We start from the raw sequence: 27,944 nt of genomic DNA, 5'->3' as shown, positions 1-27,944 counted from the left end.
AGGGCTTGCAGCTCTGGTTTTGCATCCTGGGTCAATCCCAACACATTTCTGTCTTCAACTCAAGCCCAGACCCCTTAGAAAAGCTGCTTCGTCAGCTGCTGTGTCGGAGGGCGGCGTACACTTGCTCCAGTATATGTCCAAAGCCTTGGTCCTTGGGTGTCCTGGAGGCCAGGGAGCCCTGCAAGAAAGGATAGGAGGTGGCATTCATTTAAGGCAGTGTTTCTCAACCTTGGCAGCTTGAAGATGTATGGACTTCAACTCCCAGAATTCCCCAGCCAGCAAGGCTGGCTGGGGAATTCTGGGAGTTGAAGTCCATACATCTTCAGGCTGCCAAGGTTGAGAAACGCTGATTTAAGGGTTTAAAAACTGTTCTTCTTTTACTGCTCATTAATAAAATGTAAAGTATCGGCTAGGAGGTACACCGTTGCTAAATGGATTAAGAAATGGGCGAATAACCACACTTGGAGAGCCTCTGAAATGGCTCCCCATCAGCTTGGAAGTATTGAGTGGAGAACTACTGGCTTGGTCCTGGGTGCTCAACACCTTTACAGGTAGTCCTCGCTTAATGACCGTTCATTTAATGATGGTCCAAAGTTAACGACGGCCTTGGAAAAAGTGCTTTACGACCTATACTCACGCTTACAACCGTCGCACCACCTCCATGGTCACATGATTGCAATTCAGGCACTTGGCCACTGGTTTGCGTTTACGACCGGTTGCAGTGGTCACATGACTGCGATTAGCAACCGTTGTTTTGCCAGTTTCTGGCAAAAAAGTCCATTGGGGAAGTTGGATTCACTTAACGACCATCGTAGAAATGGTCATAAAATTGGGTCGGGTCATATGGTGACTCACTTAATGACTGCACTGCTTAACGATTTTCTGGTTCCTGCTGTGATTGTTAAGTGAGGACTACTTGTATTAATGACCAGGAGGAAGGGATGCTAAGCAAGTTTGCAGATCACACAGCTGGGAGAGGTGGCTAATACTTTGGTGGGGGTGGGGGTGGTGGAGGGATTCAAAAAGATCTCAACAAGCTTGAGCAGTGGACCAATATCAAGAAGGTGGAAGTGAACAGGGGAAAATGTCAGGTTCTGCATTCCGGTAAAAGAATGGAAGGCACAAATAAAAAAGTGGGGAGACCTGGCTTGGCAGCTGCACATGTAAAAGGGAACAGGGTGTCCTCCTTGGCCACAAGTTAAACATGAGCCAGGAGTGTCGATGAAGATCCTCAGTCATCCAGGTGGAATTGTCTGTGGGTTGAGTCATGGCAATTGGATTTCTTTCTTGTTGGTTGAAACGTTGAAACTGTGCCAGACTGAAGAAGCTGCTTGGACAGGCAGCGAAACGTTTCAACCAACAAGAAAGAAATCCAGTGGCCGTGACTCAACCTACAGACATGAGCCAGCGGCGTGATGCAGCTGCTAAAAAGGCAGGTGCAATCTTGGGGAGCATGAACAGGAGCACAGAGTTCATCACAGCAAGTAAAAGTTCCACTCTCCGTCAGCCCGCCCGAAACACCGAGTCCGGCCTTGGGTGCCACAATCTAAGAGGACGAATGAGCAAGTCCAAAGGATGGCCAGTAAGATGGTGAGGGGTCTGCAAAGCAAGTCCTACAAAGGGTGATCTATCACATCGCCCCTCACAGGACTCAGTTTGCAGACCCCTCACCACCTTAGTCGCCTGAACTAGTCTTCAGATACCTCAAGGGCCACCACAGGCAGCAGACTTGTTCTGAGGGCAGGATGAGATCCAGTGGATTGACATTACAAGGCAGAAGATTCAAGTCCGCTCTTACAAGGGATTTCTTGAGCCTCCAGCAAGTAGAAAGATTAGCTCTTGTTTCCCTTCACTGGAGGTCTTGCTGGACAGTCACCTGCCCAAATTGCCTTAGCAGATCGAGCACAGTTAAGGTAGGGTTGGACCAGGAGACATCTGAAGTCACTTCTAACTGTGATTCTAAGCAAATGGCTCAACTGAGTCTCAGAAATATATAGCACCCCGGAACAATATGGTGGTACTGGGGGTTAGGAAGAGGGAGTCAGAAGCTGCTCAGACATGCATCTCACCCCACCAAGCCCTATACATTCTGGGGTCTTTACTTAAACAGAGAGAGAGTCTCAAATAAAAACAGCTCTGAATTTTGCAACTGGACATTCGCAATGAGTGAAACTAAAGCCCAGTTGAAAAACCAACCTCCTGAGAGCAGAATTTGGTGTGGCGAATTGCAATCAAAAGCTAATTTACTGGGCAGAAAAAAGATCCAGCATCTCTTCCTGCTGGCTCAGCTGCTTCTTCCTCGACTGCATTGTCTAACTTGAAAGACAGCTGTCAATCACTCGACCAGCCTTTACTGATGGGCCATGGAGCCCCTGCAGGAAAGAACCCCGCCCCCTCTCTTTCAAGGTCAGCCTAGGAGGAGGGGCAAACATGACATCAGAGACAAGCAACACGGCATCTGTTGGTTGTCTCTGATGTCATTTACACGCCAGTGCTGTTGCCCATGAGACAGAGGGGTCATGGGGTGTGGTGGTGAATTCAGGGTGACCCAGTTGGTTCAGAAGAGCTGAAATTGGCTTGAGTAAGGTTTCAGTAAGGGACGCGGTGGCGCTGCGGGTTAAACCGCTGAGCTGCTGAGCTTGCCGACCGGAAGGTCGGTGGTTTGAATCCACCTGACAGGGTGAGCTCCTGTTGCTAGTCCCAGCTCCTGCCAACCTAGCAGTTCGAAAACATGCAAATGTGAGTAGATTAATAGGGACCGCTTTGGTGGGCAAGTAATGGCGTTCCGTGTAGTCACGCCGGCCACATGACCACAGAGGAAGTGTCTACGGACAAACGCCGGCTCTTTGCCTTTGAAACAGAGATGAGCACCGCCCACTAGAGTCCGACGCGACTGGGCTTCATGTCAAGGGAAACCTTTACCTTTACCTAAGGTTTCAGTGGCCTTCAGGAGGCCCTGTCTCCACTTATTCAGGTTGGTCTTACCTTGAGCTTATCTAGGTAAGTCTGTTCCTGACTCCACGGGTCCTGGAACTTTACCATGTCAGGTGCCCCTTTGTAGAAATCCACCAGGACCATCTAGAAGCAGGTTGGAAAATGGACAGTGGAAGGCAAGGATACATTATACGACCTGCTGTTCTTATGTGAGTTAAACTGGAATATAAGTTTGTGTGCATGCCTTCAAGTCAGTCTTGACTCCTGGCAACTGCCTGGAGAAGTCCCTGAAGTTTTCTTGGCAAGATTTTGGAAGTGGTCTGCCTTGGCCTTTGTCGTCTTCCCAGGGCTGAGAGAGAGGGATGGGCCCAAGGTCACCCAGCTGGCTGGGGAATTCTGGGAGTTGAAGTCCACCTCTCTTAAAGTTGCCGAGGTTGAGATATACTGGTCTGTACAATCTATTTTCCCGTAAGCAATCAGAGAGAGATGCAGATGTTACATTATGTCATGCCCCCATGCACAGAGGTTTTCATGATATTCTGCCTCCTGGTGATCAATGTTGCAGGAAACACTGCACCAGATATACATTGCACAAACACAGAGACATTTCCCCCTGACCAAGAGGGGAGGTGGAAGTTATGTGAAGCTATAGAAATTGAATAAATAAATAAATAAATAAAATAAAATAAAATAAACCCCGTACACAGGAGCATGGCATAATGTGACATCTGTATTTCTCTGCTTTGAGAGTTTAAGGGAAACACAACTGTATATACCTTTCAGAAAGATCCTTTTTTTTTTTTATTATTATTATTATTATTATTATTATTATTATTATTATTATTATTATACACAACAATGTGAAATACAGCCACCAGTTCTTTAGCTGGTGTTGGCCTTCATTTGCATCAAGTTCTTCCCAAGAACTTCGGCGGTCATAAGATATCGGCATATTATATGTGCTGATCCAAGCAATGTGGCCTTTTGTAACGGACAGATGGAAAATTTGTCAATGCGCAGATTTCCTAAGTGCCGTCCGAGGCTTTTTGGAATGGCACCCAGTGTGCCGATAACCCCTAGGACCACCACAGCCGGTTTATTCCATAATCTTTCAACTTCGATTTTCAGATCTTGATACTCTGTGATCTTCTCCAATTCTCTGCCTTCATTATTATCATTATTATTATTTAAATTTATATGCCCCCCGACTCCTGGTGACTCCCAACTCTACATATCTCTTCCTGCAAGTTTGTTGAGTTTCACAGCCTGCACAGCTGTTAAAGCTAATGCATTGTATATATTCAGGAGTTCAGTTTCCAGGAGAAGCTTCAAATGCCACAGCAAAGATCTGGCTATGTATATCTGCTGAGTCCCCATAAGGGTGAAGCTGGTCACACAGCACCTCCTGATCATTAGTGAACCTGGCATCTTCAGGTAAGGCTGGGAAAGACACCTGTCTGAATCCTAGAACGCCACCCTCAGTTGAGGTAGCCAACTGGTATAAACCTATTTCCTCTCTAGGGCAGTGTTCCTCAAACTTGGCCACTTCAACTCCCAGAATTCCCCAGCCAGCATGCTGGGAGTTGAAGACCACATGTCTGAAAGTGGCCAAGTTTGAGAAACAGAGTTAAACCTGCTATCCTAGAGGGTTAGGAGCTTCTTGGGCAGGTATTACCTCCCTTGTAAATTTCATTTCAATGACCCAATAATGTTTAACCAATAGAAGAGAATACAGGGGAGGGGAGGGGAGGGGAGGGGAGGGGAGGGATGTTTTTACATCACAACAGTGATGTGCTGGGTCGTGGTGCCAGCAAATGACCCTTCTGTAAGACAATTCAGAGAAACAGGATACCATTTCATGGAGAACATCATTAGTTAAAAATCCATCCTGGATGTAGGTGACTTCGACCTCCATGGGGATGCCGTAATCGTAAGGTCTTTGCTGGGGGGTGGGGGTGGGAAGAAAGAAAGACAAGAGTTTTGAGTCCTTGGTCCCTGGATAAAACATCACTGGTTTCTAGGCTCGTGCATGCTCTGAAAATGGTTTGGTAGAAGACTTGAGCCCTGCGTGATTTGTTAAAGCAGCCCCACGTTTTTCCAGGCGTAGTGTACAATCTTGAAGAAAAGATGCCACTCTTTTAACGAAACAATTTCACTGAAAGCTCTTAAAGCAGGGGCATCTCTTCCTGCTCACCAGTGGGAGAAGAGTTAAGCTGCCCACCACCACACAACTCCACAAAAATTAGGTCACCTTTCACGTTAAATGGAACCTCTCCTTAAGAGACAATACAGGTAGTCCTTGACTTATGACCATTCGTTTAGCGGCTGTTCAAAATTACAACGGTGCTGAAAAAAGTGACTTGCGACCAGTCCTCACACTTACGACCGGCACAATATCCCCACGGTCACATGATAAAAATTCAGGTGATTGGCAATCAGCATGTCTTTATAACAGTTGCAGCATCCCAGGGTCACGTGATCGCCATTTGCGACCTTCTCCGCTGGCTTCTGACAAGCAAAGTCAATGGGGGAAGCCGGATTCTCTTCAAGACCACGGTAAAAAAGGTTGTAAAGTTGGGTGCAGTCGTGTGATGCCTCCTCACTTAATGACTGCATTGCTTAGCGACCAAAGTGCCTGTCCCGATTGTGGTCGTAAGTTGAGGACTACCTGTATCTCCTGAGCAATAAAAGAAATTTTATTGGCAAAAACGCATTATCTGGCAGCTGGAAACTTCTATGTGATTCGAAGTTGCATCCACCTGTGGTGGCACTTAACTAACATTGGCTGAGCCCCCATTACACATGCAGACCTGGTTAGGGTTGCTAACATTTTAATCCTCTGAGAATCAAGCAGCCTTGCTTTAGGGGCCAGATCTGAGCCCATTCCGTGGCTCTTAACAAGGCAACCTGTTATAAGGTTGTTTTGAGCCCTTAGAACCCAGGTTTATGCTTAGTTTTAAGGACATGGGTGCCAAGCCTCCAAGCTGGAAGCCATCTGCCAGACCCTCGAGCCTTCTCTGCAGTTCCAGAGCCTTCTCCAGCTCTTTCTGAGTCAGTTGAACATCACCGCAGTGGTTTTTAAGTCGAAAAGGGTGAATCAGCTGGTCGCTCCACCCAGTTAAAATCCTTAAGGGCTGCCATCAGTTCATGCAGACCACCCTCTGTGCAGCCAATACTTGGTGGCAAGGATAATCTGTTGAGGTTTTCCTACTAACAGATTAAGACTGCTATTGTGCCTAATCATTTTTGGCCAGGTGAAGGGGTTGCATTTGATTGTCTCCTCCCACGTGCTTCATGCAAAATAGCCTGGGGGGAGGACCTGCCCGGACTTGTTTTCTCACTTCCTCTTTTTTCTCTGCCGGCAATGTAGGCGAGCAAGGCTTGCTCCAAAGGGAGCTAAGTCCTTTAAATGTTTTGCTTTTGTTTTTACTTTCTGTAAATAAATTATTTTTATAGAAATGCTTGGTGTGTGACTTTTTTGACCTCTCCTGGGCTAAAGGCTTTCCCAGCATCTGCCAACATAATCAAACCTACCTCGGGAGGGGGCATAACCCAGAATGGGGTGATCTTCGACTCTAGACCCTGGTTGCCGTGGTAGTAAGGACCTAGGCAGGTAAGAAAGAAGAGCTTCAATGAGCCGTCAGAAGTTCCTGCACCCACGCCTCGTTTTGGAAATGCAAAGACCGCCCTCTTCATTCTTCCCATGGACGACAAAGGAAATGCTTCCCTTCTCCGCTTTTCCCACGTGCCACAAGCTGGAAAGGCAGCCTGGTTCCTAGCATTCCGATCATTTCCAGCCATTCCTAAAGGAAAAGGGGAGGAAGCTCTGGAAGATTTTCAGAGCTCCCAGTTGCAACAGGGAGGAAGAACAGGGCACCCGCCTTTGCAACCTACCACAAATGAGTGCCAGGCAAGGCTGGAAGCTGTTGCTGGTCCCCTGAAGCTTCAGCTGGTAATCCATCTGCATGTCGATGTCTTGTAAGGAGGGCAGAGGGTGGCTAAATGGGTGGCTGTGATACCAACCCACCAGGGACAGTCCCCGCAGGAAGAGATTTTGGCAGATCTGGAAAGGACAAGATGGTTCTCAGTACCCAGTTAATTTTCCTCCATTTGTCTTTTGGGCTCAACTGGTCTCTATAAATTATTTCATTCCAAGGATCTTGGTCTGCCAACAATGCTCTTGAATTAGCTTCCTTTTACTGGGGGCAGAGAATATCTGCTTTGCTTATAGCAGAGATAAGACCCCCAGGCCTGAAATGGCCCTTGATCCTCCTCTTTTCTGCCTCCAAAGCTCCTCCCAGCTGCCTATTTCAACTTTCTGGCATTTTAAATTTCAAATCACCTAATCTTGGTCTGTATTCACACAATATGTTTAACCTGGTTAGTAAATTAATCCATGTTCTGGCTTTGCACAAACCATTGGCTTGTAAAGTAGCCAGACAGCTGAGATTGCATGACACATCGAGCCACAAAAAATTAATCAAGTTTCTACCCTGAAGCCACTGTGTTCTAGCTGACCAGATTATTCATTTTGTATGAACACAGCCACAGTTAATTAAAACAGACCCCGCAAAATAAAACATAAAGTCCGGCATGAGTGGCATGACCCAGTTTGCAACATTATCCCCTCTCTGTGACCTTCAACAGGCCACTCCAAAATCATTGAGCACCAAGTATTTGGCCATACGTGCCTTAAATCATGGGGTAAAGTGCTGGACTACACCACCCATCATCCATGTAGACTGGCCATGCTAGCTGGAGCTGATGGGGCAGAGTCCTGCAACAATCTGTAGGGCAGGGTTTCTCAACTTTGGCAGCTTGAAGATGTGTGGACTTCAACTCCCAGAATTCCCCAGCCAGCATTTGTGGACTTCAACTCCCAGAATTCCCCAGCCAGCAAGGGAGTTGCTGGGAGTTGAAGTCCACACATCTTCAAGCTGCCGAGGTTGAGAAACACTGCTGAAGGGCATCCCTTGACCAACTTAGTATAACTCCAGCCACCACCAAACTCCAGATGTGTGGACTTCATCTCCCAGAATCCTATACAGTGGCTGGGGAATTCTGGGAGTGGAAGACTCATCCTATAATCCAAGCAAAGCATTTTCATTTCTTGGAAGTATATAAATGTTAATAACAATTATTTCTGTGCCATCAAGTTGGTATTGACCTTTTGCAACCACATCAACAAAGTATTAAAATATAGATGATTATAAATTATCATCTATATTTTAAATTACACATTTTTATGATGATCATTGGACGCTGCCCCAGCAGCGCTTAAAAACTGGAAGGGATCTTTCCAAGCGATCTTTCCAAGGATCCAAGGGGATCCCCTCTCATTTCCACCCATCCCCTCACCTCTTCCTCCACAATAGCTGCCAATTCTCCATCTCCAAGTCGGGACCGGCAAGGGAACGCCCTCAGCACTGTCAGCACTGGAACAGAATGCAGCCAAGAGATTATACGGTTACGGGTTCAGCAAGGAATTTTTCTCCCATTTTGTTCATTTGCAACATTATACATCAACCAGGGTCAAAACATGATATAATGGTATGTGAGAAAGACCTTGGGAGACAGGGCAAAGAGATGCTGCCAAGGGAACGGCCAGATAAGAGATAGCATAGCCCACAGCTGCATAATGGAAGGAGGAAAAGGCTCAGAAGGGACCCTCCCTAGTTTCTCAGGCTGGAAAGGAGACAGGAGGGATGAGCCTGAAGGGGAGGGTGATGTAATGCTATGTGGGAAAGACCTTGGGAGATGGGGTGAAGAGACACTGCCAAAGGAACGGTCAGATAAGAGAGGGCAGAGCCCGCATGTGCATAATGGGAAGGGCAAGGACAAGAGGCTCAGAAGAGACCCTCCCTAGTTTCTCAGGCTGGAAAGGAGACGGGGGGCATGAGCCTGAACGGGAGTGTTATGTAAAGGTATGTGGGAATGACCTTGGGAGACGGGGCGAAGAGATGCTGCCTAGGGAATGGTCAGATAAGAGGGCAGAGCCCGCAGCTGCATAATGGGAAGGGCAAGAGGCTTGGAAGGGACCCTTTCATACTTGCAAGATTGATATTGGCCTTGTGGGGTAAACCAGATAGGAACCACAACCAGAGGAACTAATCCTACTTTATTGTAAGGCTTCATCGACAGAATCTTGCAGGTCTGAAAGTATCATCCTCCCCCTCCTGTCTCCTGTACAGTCCGAGAAGCTAGGGAGAGTCCCTTCTGAGCCTCTTGCCCCACCCACTATCCAGCTGTGGGCTCAGCTGTCTCTCTTCTGATTGTTCCTGTGGCAGCTTCTCTTCGCCCAGTCTCCCAAGGTCTCTCTCATATACCTACACACAGCAGGGTTATGATAACAAACAGATAAAATCTTGCATATTTTAAAGATTTCTCTGGAGGTGTTACCATGGCTGGGTTCACACAACTCACTGGATTATTTTGTGGCTCTGTGTGTCACTAACTCTGGCTTGATTTAACGTGGTTTGGTTCCACAAGGCAAACAGCAATGTTTGAGTTCACACAACTACAGGTAGTCCTCGACCTACAACAGCAGTTGGGACCTGGATTGCTGTCACTAAGTGATGCGGCGGCAAAGTGTGACTGCTTCTCTTAGTGACGGCAAACCAAACCACCTTAGGGGCTTCAAACATAAATCACAGAGTTACAAAATCATGGAGTGGGAAGAGATCTTAGGGGCCACCTAGCCCACTCCATTCTTCAGTGCAGGATCCACTACAGCTTCACTGATGGATGATCAAGCTCTGTTTGAAGACCTCCAGGCTTATGTCTGTCTCCAAGATTTGGGTGGAAAAAACGAGAAAGCATGTTTCTTTTGCTCCCAAGCAGATATGGAGGAGGAAAAAGCCATCCCACCAAATTCCTGCATGTTCAACCTTTAGCTCACCTTGAGATAACCCAACGGGACTTACATTGGCTGTTGATATTCCACTGGCCTCCCAGGTAACCAACCACTTCACTTTTTGTCAAGTGACTGTGGAAATCCTAAGAGAGAAGGTGAAAAAGGAAGTGTATGAGTGTGACAACGGTCAGGACCCAGAACTCAGCTCCAAGAACGGTTGACCTCTGATCGTTGTCCAAAACAGGACCAGCCATGCCCAGAGACCAATTCTAAATTTAAGCAGACAGCTTAGCTTCAGCTCCACAACAGATGGAAAGAACCACAAGTAAACCACTGTTTCCTTCTTTGTTTTTTTCTTAAACGTACAGGTAGTCCTCACTGAATGACCACAATTGGAAACGGAATTTCATTTGCTAAGCAATGCGGTCATTAAGCCGAATGTGACCTGATTTTATGACTTTTTTTGCAGCAGTTGTTAATCGAATCACATGGTCATTAAGTGAATCATACAGTCCCCCATTGATTTTGCTTGCCAGAAGCTGGCTGGGAAGGTAAAAAATGGCAGTCATGTGACCACAGGATGCTGCAGTGGTTGTAAAATGTGAACTGGTTACCAAGCACCCAAACTGCGATCATGCGACTGCGGGGATGAGTTGATGGTCTTAAGTGTGAGGACTGGTCGTAAGTCAATTATTTCAGCACCATCATAAGTCCAAACCATCGCTAAATGAATGGTCATTAAACAAGGACTACCTGTAAAGACATTGCTGATGTCAGGTGGATCTTGGCTGAATGTAAAGAATACCAGGAAGATGTTCACCTCTGTTTCATTGATTATGCAAAGGCATTTCACTGGGTGGACCATTAACAAGTTATGGCTAATATTACGAAGAGTGGAAATTCCAGAGCACTTAATTGTACTCATGCGGAACCTGTACACGGATCAAGAGGCAGTCGTTAGAACGGAAAACGGTGACGCCGAGTGGTTCAAAATTGGAAAAAGTGTGCAGCAAGATTATATACTTTCACCCTAGGTAAAGGTAAAGGTTTCCCTTGATATTAAGTCCAGTCACGTCCGACTCTAGGGGGCGGTGCTCATCTCCATTTCAAAGCCGAAGAGCTGGCGTTTGTCCATAGACACTTCCTCCGTGTGGCCAGCATGACTAAACGGAACGCCGTTACCTGCCTGCCGAAGCGATGCCTATTAATTGACTCACATTTGCATGTTTTTGAACTGCTGGGTTGGCAGGAGCTGGGACTAGCCACGGGAGCTCACCGTCACACGGGTTCGAACCGCTGACCTTCCGATCGGCAAGCTCGGCAGCTCAGCAGTTTAACCCGCAGCGCCACCGCGTCCCTTTCACCCTACTTATTCAATATGTACGCTGAACAAATAATTCAAGAAGCAGGAATGCACGAAGAGGAATGGGGTATCAGAATTGGTGGAAGACTCATTAACAATCTGCGTTATGCAGATGCTACAACTTTGCTTGCTGGAAGTGAAGAAGACTTGAAGAACTTGCTGATGATGATCAAAGATCATAGCCAGCTATACGGACTACACCTGAATGTGAAGAAGGCGAAGATTCTCACAAATGGACCAATAAACAATGTCACAATAAATGGAGAAGAAATTGAAGTCGTCCACAATTTCAGGCTGCTCAGATCAACGATCAATGCCAAGGGAAGTAGTAATCAAGAAATCAAATGACGTATCGCGCTGGGAAAATCTGCCATCAAAGACTTATCTAAAGTTTTCGGAAGTAAAGAGGTCAGTTTAAAAACAAAGGTGCGTCTGACCCATGCCATGGTCTTCCCAATTGCCACAGATGCCTGTGAAAGTTGGACGTTAAAAAAGGAAGATAGAAGAAGAATTGATGCATTAGAATTGTGGGGTTGGCGAAGATTTTTGAAAATATCATGGAGTGCCAGAAGAACAAACAAATCAGTTTTAGAAGGAATACAGCCAGAATGTTTCCTAGAGGCCAAGATAACTAGGCTTAGACTCTCATTCTTTGGGCACATTGTCAGGAAAGACCAATATCTTGAAAAGGACATCGTGTTTGGTAAAGTCGAGGGCCAGCGGAAAAGAGGAAGGCCTTCGATGCGATGGATTGATACAGTCACAGCCACAAAGGATGCGAACATTGGAACAGTCAGGCACATGGCGCAAGACCGAACAGCATTTCGTTCTGTCATACGTGGGGTCACCATGAGTCGTAAATGACTCAGCGGCAACTAACAACAACAACTTGTGAAGATGCCAAATCTCAGCAGTTCTTGGAAGTTTGCAAAACAGCGTTTTATCACATCAACCCTTAATGTTCCTTTGCCTTTTTTTTAGTATCTTTATTCTGGTGTAACTTTCTTAAACATCTGTTAAAAGCTTAAGTACAAAATAAATATCCCCCCCATTAATTAGATTACACACACACACACACACATATAAAACAACTAAAATATCCATGATGCAAAATTAATAAATATCAGTAACAACAAGAACAAGCCATTAGGCCAGCGTTTCTCAACTGTGGCAACTTTAAGACATGTGGACTTCAACTCCCAGAATTCCCCAGCCAGCTGGCTGGGGAATTCTGGGAGTTGAAGTCCACATGTCTTAAAGTTGCCGCGGTTGAGAAAGATTGCTCTAGGCCATCTCCCAGTCTACCTCAAGTGTCCGTCCAGGACAAATCCATCTTAACCGACTTCCAGAAGGCCATGATAAATGGGGCCAATCTTGATTCTGGAAGCTACAGCTGGTACAGAACACAGCAGCCCAAGCAGTGATCACACCAAACCCCTGAAACACCCATGCTCCATGAGCCGCACTGGTTACCAGCTGTAGCTTCTGGATGGTTTTCAAGGGCAGCCCCCTGTACAGCCCATCGCAGTAGTCCATCCTCTGTAATAGGTGCAGGGTGGCTTTCTCCAAGAACCAGTCGCAGCCGTGCCTTCCTGCAGGGGCCCACCTTCATCGCCATTCCTTGCGGCACTCGGGTTACAACCACTTGTAACCTCGGCTTTTCCCATTTTTTTGGCTCCTGTTGGAATGTGCTGGTTAAAGTCCTATGCAGTTATTTGAGAGATTTGCCTGTCTCCCAGGCTTTCTGCCTGCTTGGGAAGATCCTGAAGAGCTGGCTCTCTTCTGGTCCCGTCCATAAAGCGATTCCATCCAGCAGGAGCCAGGAGGCAGGCTGTCTCTGCCGTGGCACCCGTCCTCTGGAACAGCATCTGCCAGAGATTTGCATGGCCCCCACTTTACCAGCCTTTAAAAGAGCATTAAAACCTGCCTGTCTGCCCAGGCCATGGGGTCTGGTGATTGCGGGGCCTTTGATCCCCATATAGGCTGACCATATTTCCTTGAGACAAAAACGGGACACTGGGATGGCAAAACGGGGCAGGGCTGGGCGATGGGCTGGATCGGCAGGCAGGAACTTCTCTGGTTTTCTCAGGCTGGGAATCTTTGGATTCCTTTGTCAGCGAGAGGCAAGGCTGGGCCAGAGAGTCTAGTGAATGGTTGTCCCCGGCAAGCCGTTCCTCCTCTGGCCGTGCTTTTACGTTCTTTTCTTCCCACCCTTTCAAGGCAGGAGCCAATCGGCTGGCCCTTTGATCACTGCCCATCAGCTGATCCCGTTTTTTCTTTTTAGGTTTCCCACCCGGTTGAGCTCTGAGGCTTTTTTCCCGCCGTTTTCTGCTGAGCTCCCCCTCCTTCCACTCAAAGTCAGACTGCCTTCTGACAGGTTCGCGGGAACTTTCACATTTTTCAGTAAGGTTTTTAAGAAAGCGGGACAAAATATTAAAATGATGGGATGGTCTGGAAACGTTAAAAAAACGGGACTGTCCCATTCAAAACGGGACGTACGGTCAGCCTATGCCCGTGCGGCGGGGTGAGAGTTGCCTGTTTCACCCTCCAGATGATGCTTCTGGGGTTTTCTGTTTTTTTTTTAATCGTTTTTATAAGTTAAACCACCCAGAATTGTCGGGGTTGGGCAGCCTAAATGTTTGAAAGATAAATAAAACCAATTAATTACACGTTCTCTAGTGGCTGCATCGGTTGCCAACTGGCTGCCAAGTCCCCTGTGAAATGTGTTGTTTGTTTGTTTATTCAGTGTATATGAACAGGTATTGATCTAGAAAGCTCGAGATGGCTTTGCTCCAGGCTCTCTTCTGGGTTACAGAACCATTGGACTGTCCTCACCGTTTGATGACATTTTGTGTTTTATAGCTATTGTTACTATTGCAATGTTAAATCTGGCTCACCACCCAGAACTGCTTTGGTGAGAGGGATGGCCGTAAAATTCAAAATAAATAAGTGAATAAGCCGTCTCCTCCGGGGGAATCGGCTGCGCCTAGGTGCAGCAAGGAGACGCGCAGGGTCGTGTCCAGCAGGATCTGCAGGCCCTCAATGATTAGCTCAGAATGACAAGAGCAGCATTGTGACCTTGTCCCATAAGCTCTGCCCCTTTAAAGCACATGTACAGGTAGTCCTCGCTTAACGACTGTTCATTTAGCAACTGTCTGGAGTTACGATGGTGCTGAAAAACCGACTTACAACCTTTCCTCGCACTTACGACTGCCACAGTGTCCCTACAGTCGTGTAATCGCAGTTTGGGTGCTTGGCAACTGTCACACATTTACAACGATTGCAGTGTCCCATGGTCGTGTGATTGCCATTTTTGACCTTCCCACTGGCTTCCAATAAGCAAAATCAATGGGGAACCATGTGATTCACTTAGTGACCATGTGGTTCACATAACAACCATGGTGATTCACATAATGACCACTGCAAAAATGGTTGTAACATCGGGTCTGGATTCGCTTAATGACCGCATCACTTGGCGACCTAAATTCCAGTCCCGATTGTGGTCGTTAAGCGAGGACTACTTGTATTGCAATGCCTGTAGAAAAGGGGAGGGGCTTGTGTCATGACGCTGCTTCCGTCACTCTGACCACCTCCCATGGAGGCCACTGGTCATGTCTCTCCATGTATACAAGGGGATGTGAACCCACGCAGCAATGCTCCCATTTTGACTCCCTCCCCAAAGATTTGCTTAGCCCCCTCCCCACCCACCTTCCACCGGGTGGGTAAGACCGGCCCATTTGAGTTGGCTGTTGGAGGTGGACCCTGGTTGTCTGTTGCATAAGTGTTCCCCTCTATCTGCCTTCAGTGGATTCATCTGCTTTGATTTTTTTTCCCCATAGGTTGAATAAACCTACGGGGAAAAAAAACCACTGGGCAGTATACAAATACTTGTAATAAGTCAAACTCAACAAAAATGTTCACCAAACCAACCTTTCACAACCTGGTGCCCTCTGAACGTGCTGAACCCAGAAACCCCAGAATTCCCCAGCCGGCCCTGGAGCAGCATTCCCAACGCAAGACGCAAAACCCACCACGAGCAGGAGAACGTTGCTGGAGATGGCCACGTTGAAAGGTTGGAATTTGTTGAGGGCTGCGAAAGACGTCACCTCCACCAAGGTATGTGGGTTCCTAAAGGCAAGCAAAACACCCCAGACCTTGTGATCATGAGGACTAGAATCCTCCTTTGGGGAATACAGAACCCAACAGCATGTGCAGTACTGAGCGTGTCACGCCACACCCACGTAACACCGTTGCTGCGCTGGCGCCCAGGAGGCTCCTGGGTGCAGTTCAAGGTGCTGGCGGTCATCTTTAAAGCTGCACCCATCACAGCGCCACGTTACTTGTGGGACCACCTCCCCCTGGTGGTTTCTGCCCATCCCACCAAACTGAGCAGAGTGGGCACGGTCCAGTGCCCTGGGTGCAGAAGTGTCACCTGGTGGGCCTAGAAAGTGGTATGGCACCTGCCTTACGGAACAGCCTCCCCTCACCCCAGATAGTTTCTTTCTAGTAATTAGAGTCCAATAACTGCAGTGTTCTGGCTTTCTCCATCAGCTTTCTAGAGAAAGCAGGCCTTCAGAGATTTGATTATCACAGGGTCTCTTAATGATCTTTTCTCAAGCTGCATGCATTGAGTTGGAAGAGATCCCTAAGAGCGGTCTCTCTCTTTCTTCCTTTCTTAGATTGATATATGAGCTCAAGGTGGTAAGTCTAGCACCCACTCCTCCAATTATTCTTCCCAACAAGAGCCCTGTGAGGTAGTTTGGGCTGAGAGGGAGGGACCCAAAGACCACCAGGGTGGATTAGAACCCGGGTCTCCCCCCTCCTAGTCCAGCCCCTTCCCCACCACACCTGATTGGCTCTTGGGCTGAGAGGGAGGGACTGGCCCAGAGTCAGCCAATGAGCTTCTGTGGCTGAGGTAGCACTTGAACCCGGGTCTCCCCCCTCCTAGTCCAGCATCTTCCCCGCTACCTCTGATTGGCTCTTGGGCTGGGAGGGAGGGGCTGGCCAGTGCAGAATAAAAATGTAGCAATTGTTTCTCATGATTTGCAAAGAAGATTTATTTTTAAGCAGCCTCCATCATTCTACTTTTCCCCCATGAATCCGGTCACTGAGTCCTCCGTTGTTGTTTTCATTGCATTTTAATTATTTTAATTTTTGCGATCCTACCTGAACCACCCAGAGTCCCCCTGTGGTGGGGGAGATGGACGGTGATAGAAATTCAATCAATCAATCAATCAACAAACAAACCCACCCTTAAACAGGACACAATACTGGATAAAAGTACCTGACAGAATCTCGACTCCCCAGATTGCAATAGCGGACAGGGACTCGGTTCCGGCAATCCAGCCTCTTGCTGTTATCTGGGGGGATAAAAAAATAATCTGCCAGTCACTGCTGGAAAATGAAAATCCAGTAAATGCAAAACATGGCAGTAATATTCTAGAGCCGTGTCACTCTTGGTTTTTGGGGTGCTTTTTCTATGTTCTTTCTGGCTTCAGAATTAGAAGCTAATTAAAAGGTCTCTCTAAAGCACTGTTTCTCAAGCTCAACCGCTTTAAGAAGGGTGGACTTCAACTCCCAGAATTCCCCAGCCAGCCTAAGAGGATCTAAAGGATCTGCTGGTTTTGCTGCCACCGCCAAAACTTCTTCAGATTTGGAAATTCCTTGTTTCTTTCTAGATAGTGGAGGAAACCTGACTTGATGGAAGATACGGAACAGGGCAATCACTTGGCCCATGTTTAAACAAGGGATTGAAATAACTTTTAGGAAATATAAAACGGGTTGTGAACAGGCCTCCCATGTGAATTCTTGCCTTCCCAGGTGCTAAATAAACACTCATATTCCTCCATTCTAAGAAATGGAGGTCTTTCTAGGATTTGGACTCCGAGCCTCCCTCCAACACGTCCTTCCACCCAACCTCCCAAATCCCCCTACGTTTCCCCCCTCCCTCTGGCATAAAAAAGGGGGAGGAGGTACCCCTACTGGCATGTTTTGATTCACAGTTCTGACACCAATCGTCACAGCCTGGGCGACACCTTTGAGGGAGTGCCTCACAATCCATGCTGACTCATGCAAGATGCTACTCTTGAGCATTAAAGCAGCCATGTCCTGTGCAATGCTTGACACAGACGCTTTGCTTTTCACAGTGCTTCTGCACACGCACAGCTGCCCCTGCTTTCCTGTTGCTCCCGGTGAAACTATTTTCCATACATGCACACGCATGTTCGGCTAGCCGTCCAGACATCCGTGCCAATCCTCCTGAAGGATGTGGCTCCTTCAATGCCCCAAGAAAGGATGCTTTGCTTGCAGAAATGCTATTCGTGGTTCCTGTACAAAGCTGATGCGCAGAGCGCAAATAATTCCCCCCTATTTAGCACAAGGAAGGATGAACAGATCTGGGAAAGCCCCATAGCAGGCAGAAATTCAAAATAGTTTTGTTTCAGCAGTGGAACGGCCTGCCTTCTGAAGGTGTGGGGGCTCCCCCCCTGGAGGTTTTCAAGAAGAGGTTGGGCAGCCATTGGTTGCACTGGGCAGGGGGTTGGACTAGATGACCTCCATGGTCCATTCCAACCCTGTGATTCTAAGTGAAAAAAAAATCTCTAAGTTGGGATATCAAAACACAGGAGCTTACCTCCGTTAAGGTCATTCCTGGCTGCAAATGGTCACTTTTGGAAGCTAGAAAAGGCCCGTATGGCCCGGCTGTTACGCACTTACCCACAGGTATCTGCAGGACATGGCAAAAAAGTCAGGACGGTGGCCATGCCCATCTGGACTTCCTTTACCTGTGGACATCACTGCACCTCCCAGTACACAAGTGAGAAATTCAAGCAGTGCAGCGCTGCCTTTTCGGCGGGCGAAACACACTCACCCGCGCTGTGCAAATCCGCGAGACTTTTAGCTAGTGGCTTCCTGCTTTTCTCGTCCAGCTTCTTGGCCAGCACGGAGTCAGACAAGGCTGCTTTCATCCCTCTGGCGTCCTCCTCCTCCTCCTCGCCCAGTTCATCTTCCTCCACTTCACTCATCAAACTCTGGGTTGGGAGGAAGGGATAAGGCACCAAACAGCCAAAGCAGACCTCTCCCCGTGGGACTCCGTTGCTTCACCGGGGCCTCGTCAGCTCAGCCCCTCCATTGCAGGCATGCAATCCCCATAAATCCCTGCTAGGGGGCAGCACCTTGCCCGCTGTGGCTGACTTCCAAAGGCTAAGCAAGGGCAGAAGTCATTATTATTTGGATGGGAGACCACACAGAAAGGTAGCATGCATTGGAAAGTCAACTCCACCTCCCAAATCTCGGGACAAGGCAATAACACCAGGAGAGGAGCCTTGTTTTACTCAGTGGGGTCCCAGAAGGTGAAAGCACCTGGTGAACATCGACTGATCTTGAGAAAGTGGAGCATGATTACATCTGGTTAGCAGGACTTGGGTGGGGGACCACCAGGAAACCCCAGAGCTGTAGATTAGACTAGGACCATGGTTCCTAAGCTGTGCTGCAGTGAACTCATAAGGATGCCAAAGGGATATTTTACTATGTAATAAATGAACCTGTTACAGTACTCAACTTATGACCGTTCATTTAATGACCATTCAAAGTTACGACGGTGCTGGAAACAGTGACTTGCAACCAGTCCTCGCACTTACAACCGTCACGATGTCCCTGCAGTCAACTGATCAAAATTCGGGCACTTGGCAACCAGCATGTATTTACAATAGTTGCAGCATCCTGGGGTCATGTGATCGCTATTTGCGACCTTCCCAGCCAGCTTCCGACAAGTAAAGTCAATGGGGGAAACTGGATTCGCTTAATGACTACAGTGATTTGCTTAATGATCACAGCAAAGAATAAATTCTTACAAAATGTATTGTAAGCCTCCCAGAGTCATGCTTGAGATGGACGGTGGAAAAATGTACTAAAGAAATAAAAATAAAATAAAATAAATAAAATTGGGCATGACTCACTTAACGACAGCCTTGCTTAGCGATAGAAGTTCCGGTCCCAATTGTGGTCATAAGTTGAGGACTATCTGTAGTGAGTTCGCTACAGCACTATGATGCAGAGTTTGGGAACAGCTGGGGTGCCGTGAACGAAAAAAGTTGGCCACCTCCAGACTAGTAAAGGTAAAGGTTTCCCTTGCATTAAGCCCAGTTGCGTCCGACTCTAGGGGGCGGTGCTCATCTCCGTTTCACAGCCGAAGAGCCGGCGTTTGTCCATAGACACTTGCTCCGTGGTCATGTGGCCGGCATGACTAAGCGGAACACCATTACCTGCCCGCCGAAGCGGTCCCTATTAATCTACTCACATTTGCATGTTTTCGAACTGCTGGGTTGGCAGGAGCTGGGACTAGCAACGGGAGCTCACCCCATCACACGGGTTCGAACCGCCGACCTTCCAATCGGCAAGTGCAGCAGCTCAGCGGTTTAACCCGCAGCGCCACCGCGTCCCTACCTCCAGACCTCCAGACTAGGAAGTTATAAAAACAAAATCTGGAAGAAAGCCTGAAGCAAAGAATGAGATTTTACCTCCTCTGCAGGAGGAGCGTTCGGTTGGTGCTTCTTCAGCCAGACTGCCTTATATTGGTCAAGCTTCTGCCCCTTGTACTTGACCGAGGCCCAGCCGCAGCCGGACTTCTTGGCGGGGTTGACCAGCTTCTTGCAATATGTTGCCCAGGCGCTGGGGGAGTTGAAGATCTGCCCGGTCTGTTGCCAAGCGATTTTCCCATCAGTCAGCAGGTCGCCCCAGAATTTCTTTCCCTGAGACAAACGAAAGGATTGTGAGCATGCAGGAGACTGAGAAGCTGGATTCACCCATCATGCTAAACCTACATGAAGTTCCTTGAGTGGGGCTTAGTGGTGAGAACCACCAATGCAATGCTAGTTTGCTCAATATGCCACACTGAAGCAAATTGTAGTTAACCGCCAGCAGCTCTGCTCACTAAGATAGAACTAAAGTTTAAGAGGGTGCACAGTGACATTTTAAACCCTTCCTCATGCTGTGTGTGTATGTGTCTATAGGTGGTCCTCGCTTAACGACCACAATTGGGATTGGAAATTTGGTTGCTAAGTGAAGCAGTAATTAAAGGAATCTGACCCGATTTTATGACCTTTTTGCAGTGGTCATTAAGCGAATCACTGGGCATTAAATGAGCCATGTGGTCGTTAAATGAATCATGCGGTTCCCCATTGGATTTAGCTTGCCAGAGGCTGGCTGGGAAGGTCGAAAATGGCGATCACGTGACCACGGGATGCTGCAATGGTCATAAATAAACTGCCCAGAGTCGTTTTCAAGATGGGCGGTGAAAAAAAATGCGACAAATAAATAAATAAATGTGAACCAGTTGCCAACTGCCTAAATTGTGATCACATGACTAAGGGGTTGCTGTGATGGTTCTAAGTGTGAGGACTGGTCATGAGTCAGTTTTTCCAGCACTGTCAAGGATTGATCTCAAAAATTTTGTCTGTGCTCCTTTCCTCATGATGTACAGTCAAGGTCCCAATTCCTTTGTGTAGCTCAAAGTAAAAACAATCCTGGATGCCTTTAGCTCAAAGGCTGAACCCTCGTGCATCTCGCATAAGCGACATTGATGTCAGGACATGCAGGAACATCCCTTGAGTTTCTTTGCCCCCTTCTCCTGGGCCCCCGCAGCTATATCTTTTTATTATTCATCACAGCATCCAGATTAAAAGGATCCAGGATGGCTTTCATTTTAAGTTCCCACGACACAGCGGCTGGCCTACAAAACAGGCTTAACTTTGAATTCTCCCGTTTTCTGCATTGGTGCAACAAACTGGCTGGATCTACACGCTCCCCTAAAGGAACCCAGCTAACCAAAGTTAAAATCAACCAAGTTTCACCTGCTGTGTGACTACAACCACGAGATCTGTGGCTGAGCTGCGAATGAATCGTGCAAACTCAGCCAGAGACCAGGGACCAAATATACTGATAGAAGGTTAAAAGAACAAACAAACCACAAAACAGGGCAATTATGGGTTCTCCATCACCATCTCTCTCCAAGCCAGCCAACAAGTTTTGCTTGATTCAGCCACCCACCGTGGTTTGCAACCCATAGCTCACATTCAGCGCATGGTGCAAACTCAGCTATTTCAATGCATTTACTAACTCGAGGAGGTAAACAGAGGGCCCAGGCGGATGTTGCTGGTCACTGCAGTGGCTACGAATCTGTCTCCAGGCTCAAGTGCCAGTTATCACCTATAAAACCCTACCTGGTGTAATGGTTGCCTATTCTAAAACACCATCAGACTCATGAGCAGGAATTCAAAAATATCTGATTTATTAAAGAATAGTGTGCAGGATCACAGAGAAGGCTGAGAATGATGAAAGCGTGCCAAATGCAAACTAAAAACCCTCGGTGCAGACGAGATCCCTCCCCCCGTAGAGTCTTCCCACGTTCACAATCCCAGGTGCTCCTAACGGTTCCTGATGGTCTGCGGGAAAAGGCCTTGAGCAGAGCACATAACCCAAACACATTCCATTGTACTGATTTCACATGCAGAGCTTGGCACGAGGTCTCACAGCAGCTCCCTCCCAAACAGAAACGCGCGTCAGCGCCATGGCATGGGAAACGGTACGATGTACAAACTACATTGAATCAGTGAACATGACACCTGGTGTGTGCAGGATGGTCTTTCCCAAAAAGTTTCAGAGAGGAAATACTGTGGGTCCTCACCCACCTTGAGTTGAAGGGATCGGGGGGCTGAGGTCTGTGGGTTCCCGTACCTTCTGTCTCGAAGAAAGCACTTTCCAGCTTATTTGGCAGAGCCGAAAGGCGCTAAGGGTCATAAGGCTGCCTTGAAGTTTGTCTCCAGTTTTGGTTATGATTTGTATTACATCATGCAATGGGTATTTTCCTACTGCGTTTTTCTGGGATCCCGGAAGCCACCTGGAGTCCCACAAAGTGAGTGGTCCATAAATGTTTGCATGATGGCATGCTAAGAGTTGCCAGCAGCACTTTTAATGCACCCCCTGGGGGTGGTTGGTACCATAGCACCCCCTATTGACTGGAATTCCATCTCCTCTTGGATTTTATATTTATATTTATATTTATATTTTGTATCTTATTTTATGTTTTTAAAGTGTGATTGAAGCTTAGATGTTTTTATTATTGCTTTTATTGTAAACCGCCCAGAGTCCCCCATTGGGGGAGATGGGCGGTGATATAAATTTAATAAATGAATGAATGAATGAATGAATGAATGAAAGAAAGAAAGAAAGAAAGAAAGAAAGAAAGAAAGAAAGAAAGAAAATGAACAGGCCGCACTAGAATTCTTTCAGAGGGCAAGTGATGTGACCAGCAGAGTGAAGCCAACGGATTGCCACAGAGCAACAGAAGTTGGTTTGCAAACGAATCTGCAAAATATTTAAACCCTCTTGCGGCTCCCAGTTCCCAGGGCCAAGCAGAACTTCCTCCCCCGTGCGTTTTTCCAGGGTAGGTATTCTAAAAACCCACTCTGGGGTGCACCTATTTATATCTACGCCTGCTACATGAATACTTGGGAAGAATGCAGAATTATTCTGTGAACCTCCTTCGCTCAGATCTGAAACTACCTGAAACTTGCCTGTATGGTTGCAAAATTGTGTTTTGCCAGGTAACAACGGATACAGGTCAGAATCGTCTTGTTTTACCTTTTTTAATTATGGTTTTTATGCAATTTGCTGATGGTTGAGATTGACTGACTGAAAATTTGTAGAGATAAATACATATTTGTACTGTATAGATAAATAAACAAACCATGGTTAGACAGGCACAACAGAGCAGTCTTTCTCAACCTCAGCCACTTTAAGATGCTGGCTGGGGAATCCTGGGAGTTGAAGTCCACGCATCTTAAAGTGGCTGAGGTCGAGAAACACTGGCTTAGGGTATACAGGAAGTCCTCACTTAATGACCGCAATGGGGACCTTAAGTTTGGTTGCGAAGCGAAGCAGTCATTAAGTGAATCTGACCCAATTTTACAGCGTTGTGTGCAGAGGCTTTTAAGCAAATCACCACAGGCATTAAGTGAACCATGCGGTTGTTAAGCGAATCACGCAGTACCCCATTGGATTTTGCTTGCCAGAGGCTGGCCAGGAAGGTTGAAAATGGCGATCTCACGACAATGGGATGCTGCAATGGTTATAAATGTGAACCAGTTGCCAAGCGGCCAAATTGTGATCACATGACTGCAGGGCTGCTGCGACAGGCATAAGTGTGAGGACTGGCCGTAAGTCAGTTTTTCCAGCACTGTCATAAGTCTGAACCATCACTAAATGAATGGTTGTTAAGTGAGGACTACCTGTATCGGAATCTAGTTAATGGCTTGCCAAGAGAGACTCCCCCAGACCAAGTGGCTGTTTTCACACTTAACTAAATCAGTCTAGCAGCTGCATTCATGCAATGTCACGCTGAGGGTCTGACAGACTGCTGTGGAATAAAAACCAGAGCAATCAATCAGTACATAGGCTGAGCTTGGCTATTTTTCAGCCAAGTTAGGTTTTGGTGAGCAAGCATATTGCGCGAACCTAGCCTGTTGGGTTCAGTTAGAGTCCTGGTGTGTGCCCCCGCCTCCCCATGCAGGACTATTCAGCAGCTGAGTTGAAAGACAGAAATTGTGGGAAAGAAGGTAGGGTGCACAGCAGCCAGAGAGGCAAAAGCCACAGACATTTAAACAAATCAGGGAATAGTGCTGTACTACTTTGATCGCACTTTCGTGGCTGCCATCTTGACTTTTTTGACCCCCCCGAGAGAGGGGCAGAAGGGAGGGTCCCTTACCAAATAGTAAATAGAGAGGACTCCTTCTCCCGGCTCGATAAGCCCGTCCTTCAGAAGGACCCGTAGCGTGATTCCCCGGCGGGTCAGGATGCAGCAGCCGCGCTCGCCCGGGATCGCCTTCCCCACGCTGTCCTGCTCAGGGTCTTCCAGGCCGGCCTCCAGCTCCTCCTCGTCTTCTTCCGGACACTCATCCCCGGCCAGGGATTCCGCGTCCATGCCTAAGGGAGCAATTGGAGCCGCAGAAGGCTCGTCAAATCACAGGCGCCTCCGGGTGGGGATCCGTTCCTCCCCCAGCAATCCAGACTGTGGAGTGCAAAGTACAGCTGTTCGGCTTTAGTTCCTTTCTGAAAACCTCAAAGTTCTAGTCCTCACGAATGCAGCAATCGGTTTAGGAACCGAGGGCCAATTCTTTAGAAGCTCGGAAAACAGATTTTGAGGCCTGGGACGGTCCCCCCCCTTTTCCGTTAAGGGCACAGCTCCCCTTTGCGGCGGGGGGGGTGAGTGGGTGGGCTTTAAATGTTCATTATTGAAGGGTGTGGGGAAACGGCAAGATTTGGAGAAAAATTAAGAGCTAGAGAATAAGAGGAGACACAAGGCCTTCTGGAAGGTCCCAAAAGGACACGTAGGGGGCCTTTATGATGAGACCCCATCTCTCTTTCCCCCCCCCCCCCCATCAGAGGACAGCTTAGGAAAAATGCATCTGGAGTCATTCCTACTGTTTCTAATAGTTCCTTAAGGATGGGGAGAGGGCCGGCGGCCATTTGCTCTCTCCCGCACGCCCCCGGCAGCTTTTACTGCTGCTGGCATCTGCCCATGCCCAGAAACTCTTTCGCGACGTCGGCAACTGGGTGGAATGAAATCCCCGCAGTTCGGGGGGTGGGGGGCTTCGCAGAAGGCTGCTCCCCCATCCAGCCCCAGCGCACGAAGCGCCCAGGGCCCCGGAGGCGCGCAGCCCCGCAGCATCCCTGGCCCTCCCGCCTCCTTTCCGCCCGCCCTCTGGACGTGCTCAGAAGCCCTCTCTCTTTGCCAGGAGATGGCCGCCGGCGAGGCAGCCGCAATCGCGGCTTCCCAAGGCCGGGCCGGGCGCAGGTTCCTCCGCGGCACGGAGGGGGAAGCGGGGCTGCATCCAGGCTCCGGCGGCGGGGAGCGAGTCCTCGCCCTGCCCGGCCCGTCTTCCCCGCCGGTACCTGCCGCCGCCGCCGCAGCCATGGCTGGGGCGCAGCTCCTTCAGGCCGGGAGCATCCCGGCGCCCGGCGCCTTGCTCGCCTGCCCGGCCGCGGCAGAGCGGAGACAAAGGGAGGCGGAGAAAAGGCAGGAGCCGGGAAGGAGGTGGGGAAAGTGGCGGGGGGGAGCGAAGGTGGGAAGCGAGGTGGAGGCAGGAAGAGAGGAAGGAGCGCCGGGAGGGAGGAGGAAAGGGGGGCGGAGGCGCAGCCAGAGGGAAGCGGCGCCCAGCAGGACCCGGGCGGCACCCGCTTGATTCCCCTCGCCAGCCCTGCCTCTGCAAAGCCCAGCGGGGTTGCACCTGCCAGTCCTGGACGGCGCACCACGAGGACATCCCAAATCTGGGGGCTAGGCTGGGATGTCGAGAGCATAGCCCCGGCGGAGGGGAAGGCAAATGGCACGGCAGGGAAACTCCCCGGAACGCGTCACCAGGAATCCGGCGGGAACCCGGCGGCCGGGGGGGGGGGTGTCCTCTCCGCCCCCCCCCCCCCGCTTGGATGCTCAAAAGAAAGCTAAGGAGGGTCAACAGCCAGGCCGGGTTTGAGATGGAGGCGAAGACCAGCCGAGCATCCCGTCTTCATGCTGTATCCAAGAAAATAAGAATAATAGAAGGCTAAGAATGCTTGTCCGGCGCGGAGTCTTTTAAAGTCACAGCAGCTGACAACAGAAGAGAGAGGACAACATTCACAGTGCATAAAATGACCCCGGCATAGCAGCATATGCCGTTCAAAATCGTGAAAGGACAAGCAGTATAAGACCTAGTGATGAATGACCAATTCATAGTTAAAAAAAACAAAAAACTGCTCAGAGTTGCTGGGAGTCAGGCAGCATGTAAATTTAATTAATAATAACATTAAAATCCACTTCCAGGTGATGCGCAGTCATTTCCTTCGAGCCCTTGGCATATGGCCACGAAGTCTCCAGGAGGCCAACTCGTCTTCTTAAGGGGGTGTTTCCATTTTAGGGGCAGAAGGAGAAGAAGGGGGGGGGGGAGAAAAGAGGGACAGAAAAAAAGAAAGAGAAAACAACAAATAAGGGGAGAAGGAATATTGAAATGGAGAACACAGTGAATGGCTTAATGGCACCCCTGAAACCAGTCTTAGAGGTTTATGGATCATTCCAAGATAAGGAGGGCTATTTCAAATATTCCAAGCACGAAACAACCACCCCACCCCATCTCTTCCTCAGTTTTGGCCCAGGCTCAGGGCAAAATAGGGCATTTTCAGGGTTCTGCCATGGGAAACCATGAGAATTCAAAACGAGCCCCTGTTCCCTAGATTGTCTGTCTGAAGCCAAAGTAAGTAGGATGGGAGACTGAACAATCCAACTTACAGAAAAGTTGTCCAAGAAGATGATTAAAAAAAAAACTTTAAAAATTCTTGGAGCCAACAACAGAGAAAGAAAAGTTAAGCTTTTTTTTTTTTTGCAGTCATGATGATAAGGATTTTGCTGATGGTGATGAAACATCCTCTTGGCCGATTTCCAAGTTCCAAACAATGGTTCTGAGCACTCCAACCTTGGGCCAAACCATCCCAAGCTTGCGTCCGAACATTCTCTTGTTATTCTAAGCTTGGAACAATGGGAGTGTGTTTTGCAGGACATTCTTTAACCAGGACACCCAACGACACCCCAGATCCTGGCCCTGAGGGTCTGCCTGTGTGGTGGGCTCAGTGCTTCTTTGCCCCCTTCACTGAGGGGCATAGAGAACTGGTCCTCAGCGTGGGCACCCACTTCCTTTTCCTAGCTCAAGTCCAGAGGACAATTTCTGTGGCCAACACAGCACATTTGCTCCATGATTCCTTCCTTCCTCCTCAACGGCTGAAGACCCCTGCAGGATCAAGCCTGCCTCATCCCTGGTCCAATAATCTGCAACACGTCCTTGGGCCTGCCAGACGCATCTGGGTCATTCGGAATCAGAACAACGACACTGCGCAGCTTAAATTGAATGGGATGTGTTCCTTTTTGTGCACCCCGTTTCCTTTTTATAGTCTGAGTCAGCACTGCAGAAACAGCACTTAAGGAGCTGCTGCTTTTGTGTGGCATGCTCAACTGGGCTAGGTTTAAGCTGGGCCCTTGGCTTTGGGCGGCTTAGCTTGATGTAAGAACTCAAGACATTTGCTTGTTTATTGTTTGACGTATGGCACAAACCCAGAACTGCTGTTATGATGGTGCGAGGGAATGACTGATAGTCCTCGCTTAACTACTACAACTGGGATGGGAATTTCAGTTGCTAAGTGAAGTGGTCATTAAGCAAATCCAACCTGATTTTATGACTTTTTGTGGCGGTTGTTAAGCAAATCACCATGGGCATTAAGTGAACCACATGGTCGTTAAGTGAATCATGCAGTTGCCCATTGATTTTGCTTGCCAGAAGCCAGCTGGGAAGGTCAAAAATGGCGATCATGTGACCACAGGACGCTGTGACGGTCATAAACGCAAATCAGTTGCCAAGTGCCCAAACCGTGATCACATGACCGTGGGGATGCTGTGACAGTCATAAGTGTGAGGACTGGTCATAAGTTGGTTTTTTCAGCACCGTTGTAAGTCCGAACCATCACTAAATGAATGGTTGTTAAGCGAGGACTACCTTATGTATCTTGCCCTGGGATCCTTAGAGCAGTGTTTCTCAACCTTGGCACCTTTCAGATGTGTAGACTTCAACTCCCAGAATTCCCCAGCCAGCCACACATCTGAAAGGTGCTGTGATGAACCCAGTTCTCTATTCCCCTAAATGCCACTTAATCCTAGGTCATGCAGATTATACATTAAGTTATTCAGTGGGACTCAGCATCCAGTTTCAAAGAAAAGTCATG

General features: G+C 48.3%; 1 protein-coding gene and 1 long non-coding RNA gene across 2 annotated transcripts in view; both read right to left on the bottom strand.

Moving 5' to 3' along the window:
- The window catches only part of LOC134488509 (uncharacterized), a 679,404-nt gene that overhangs the window by 611,827 nt on the left and 39,633 nt on the right, over positions 1-27,944 (bottom strand). The gene's annotated exons all lie outside the window — the stretch shown is intronic.
- MPND (MPN domain containing) lies at positions 19-24,128 on the bottom strand. Its single transcript, XM_063290958.1, has 12 exons — positions 23,911-24,128; positions 19,667-19,897; positions 18,019-18,178; positions 16,435-16,510; positions 15,182-15,278; positions 9,858-9,930; positions 8,293-8,369; positions 6,829-6,997; positions 6,469-6,539; positions 4,787-4,876; positions 2,986-3,078; positions 19-178 (listed from the first exon to the last, which is right to left on the bottom strand). The coding sequence occupies exons 1-12, from the start codon at positions 24,124-24,126 to the stop codon at positions 92-94; spliced, it is 1,440 nt and encodes a 479-aa protein (XP_063147028.1). The 5' UTR covers positions 24,127-24,128; the 3' UTR covers positions 19-91.

This window comes from Candoia aspera, chromosome 1 (genome assembly GCF_035149785.1).
Source record: "Candoia aspera isolate rCanAsp1 chromosome 1, rCanAsp1.hap2, whole genome shotgun sequence".
NCBI classification, from domain to species: domain Eukaryota; kingdom Metazoa; phylum Chordata; class Lepidosauria; order Squamata; family Boidae; genus Candoia; species Candoia aspera.
The sequence above is the reverse complement of the archived record's forward strand: the minus strand, read 5'-3'. Positions and strand labels throughout refer to the sequence as shown.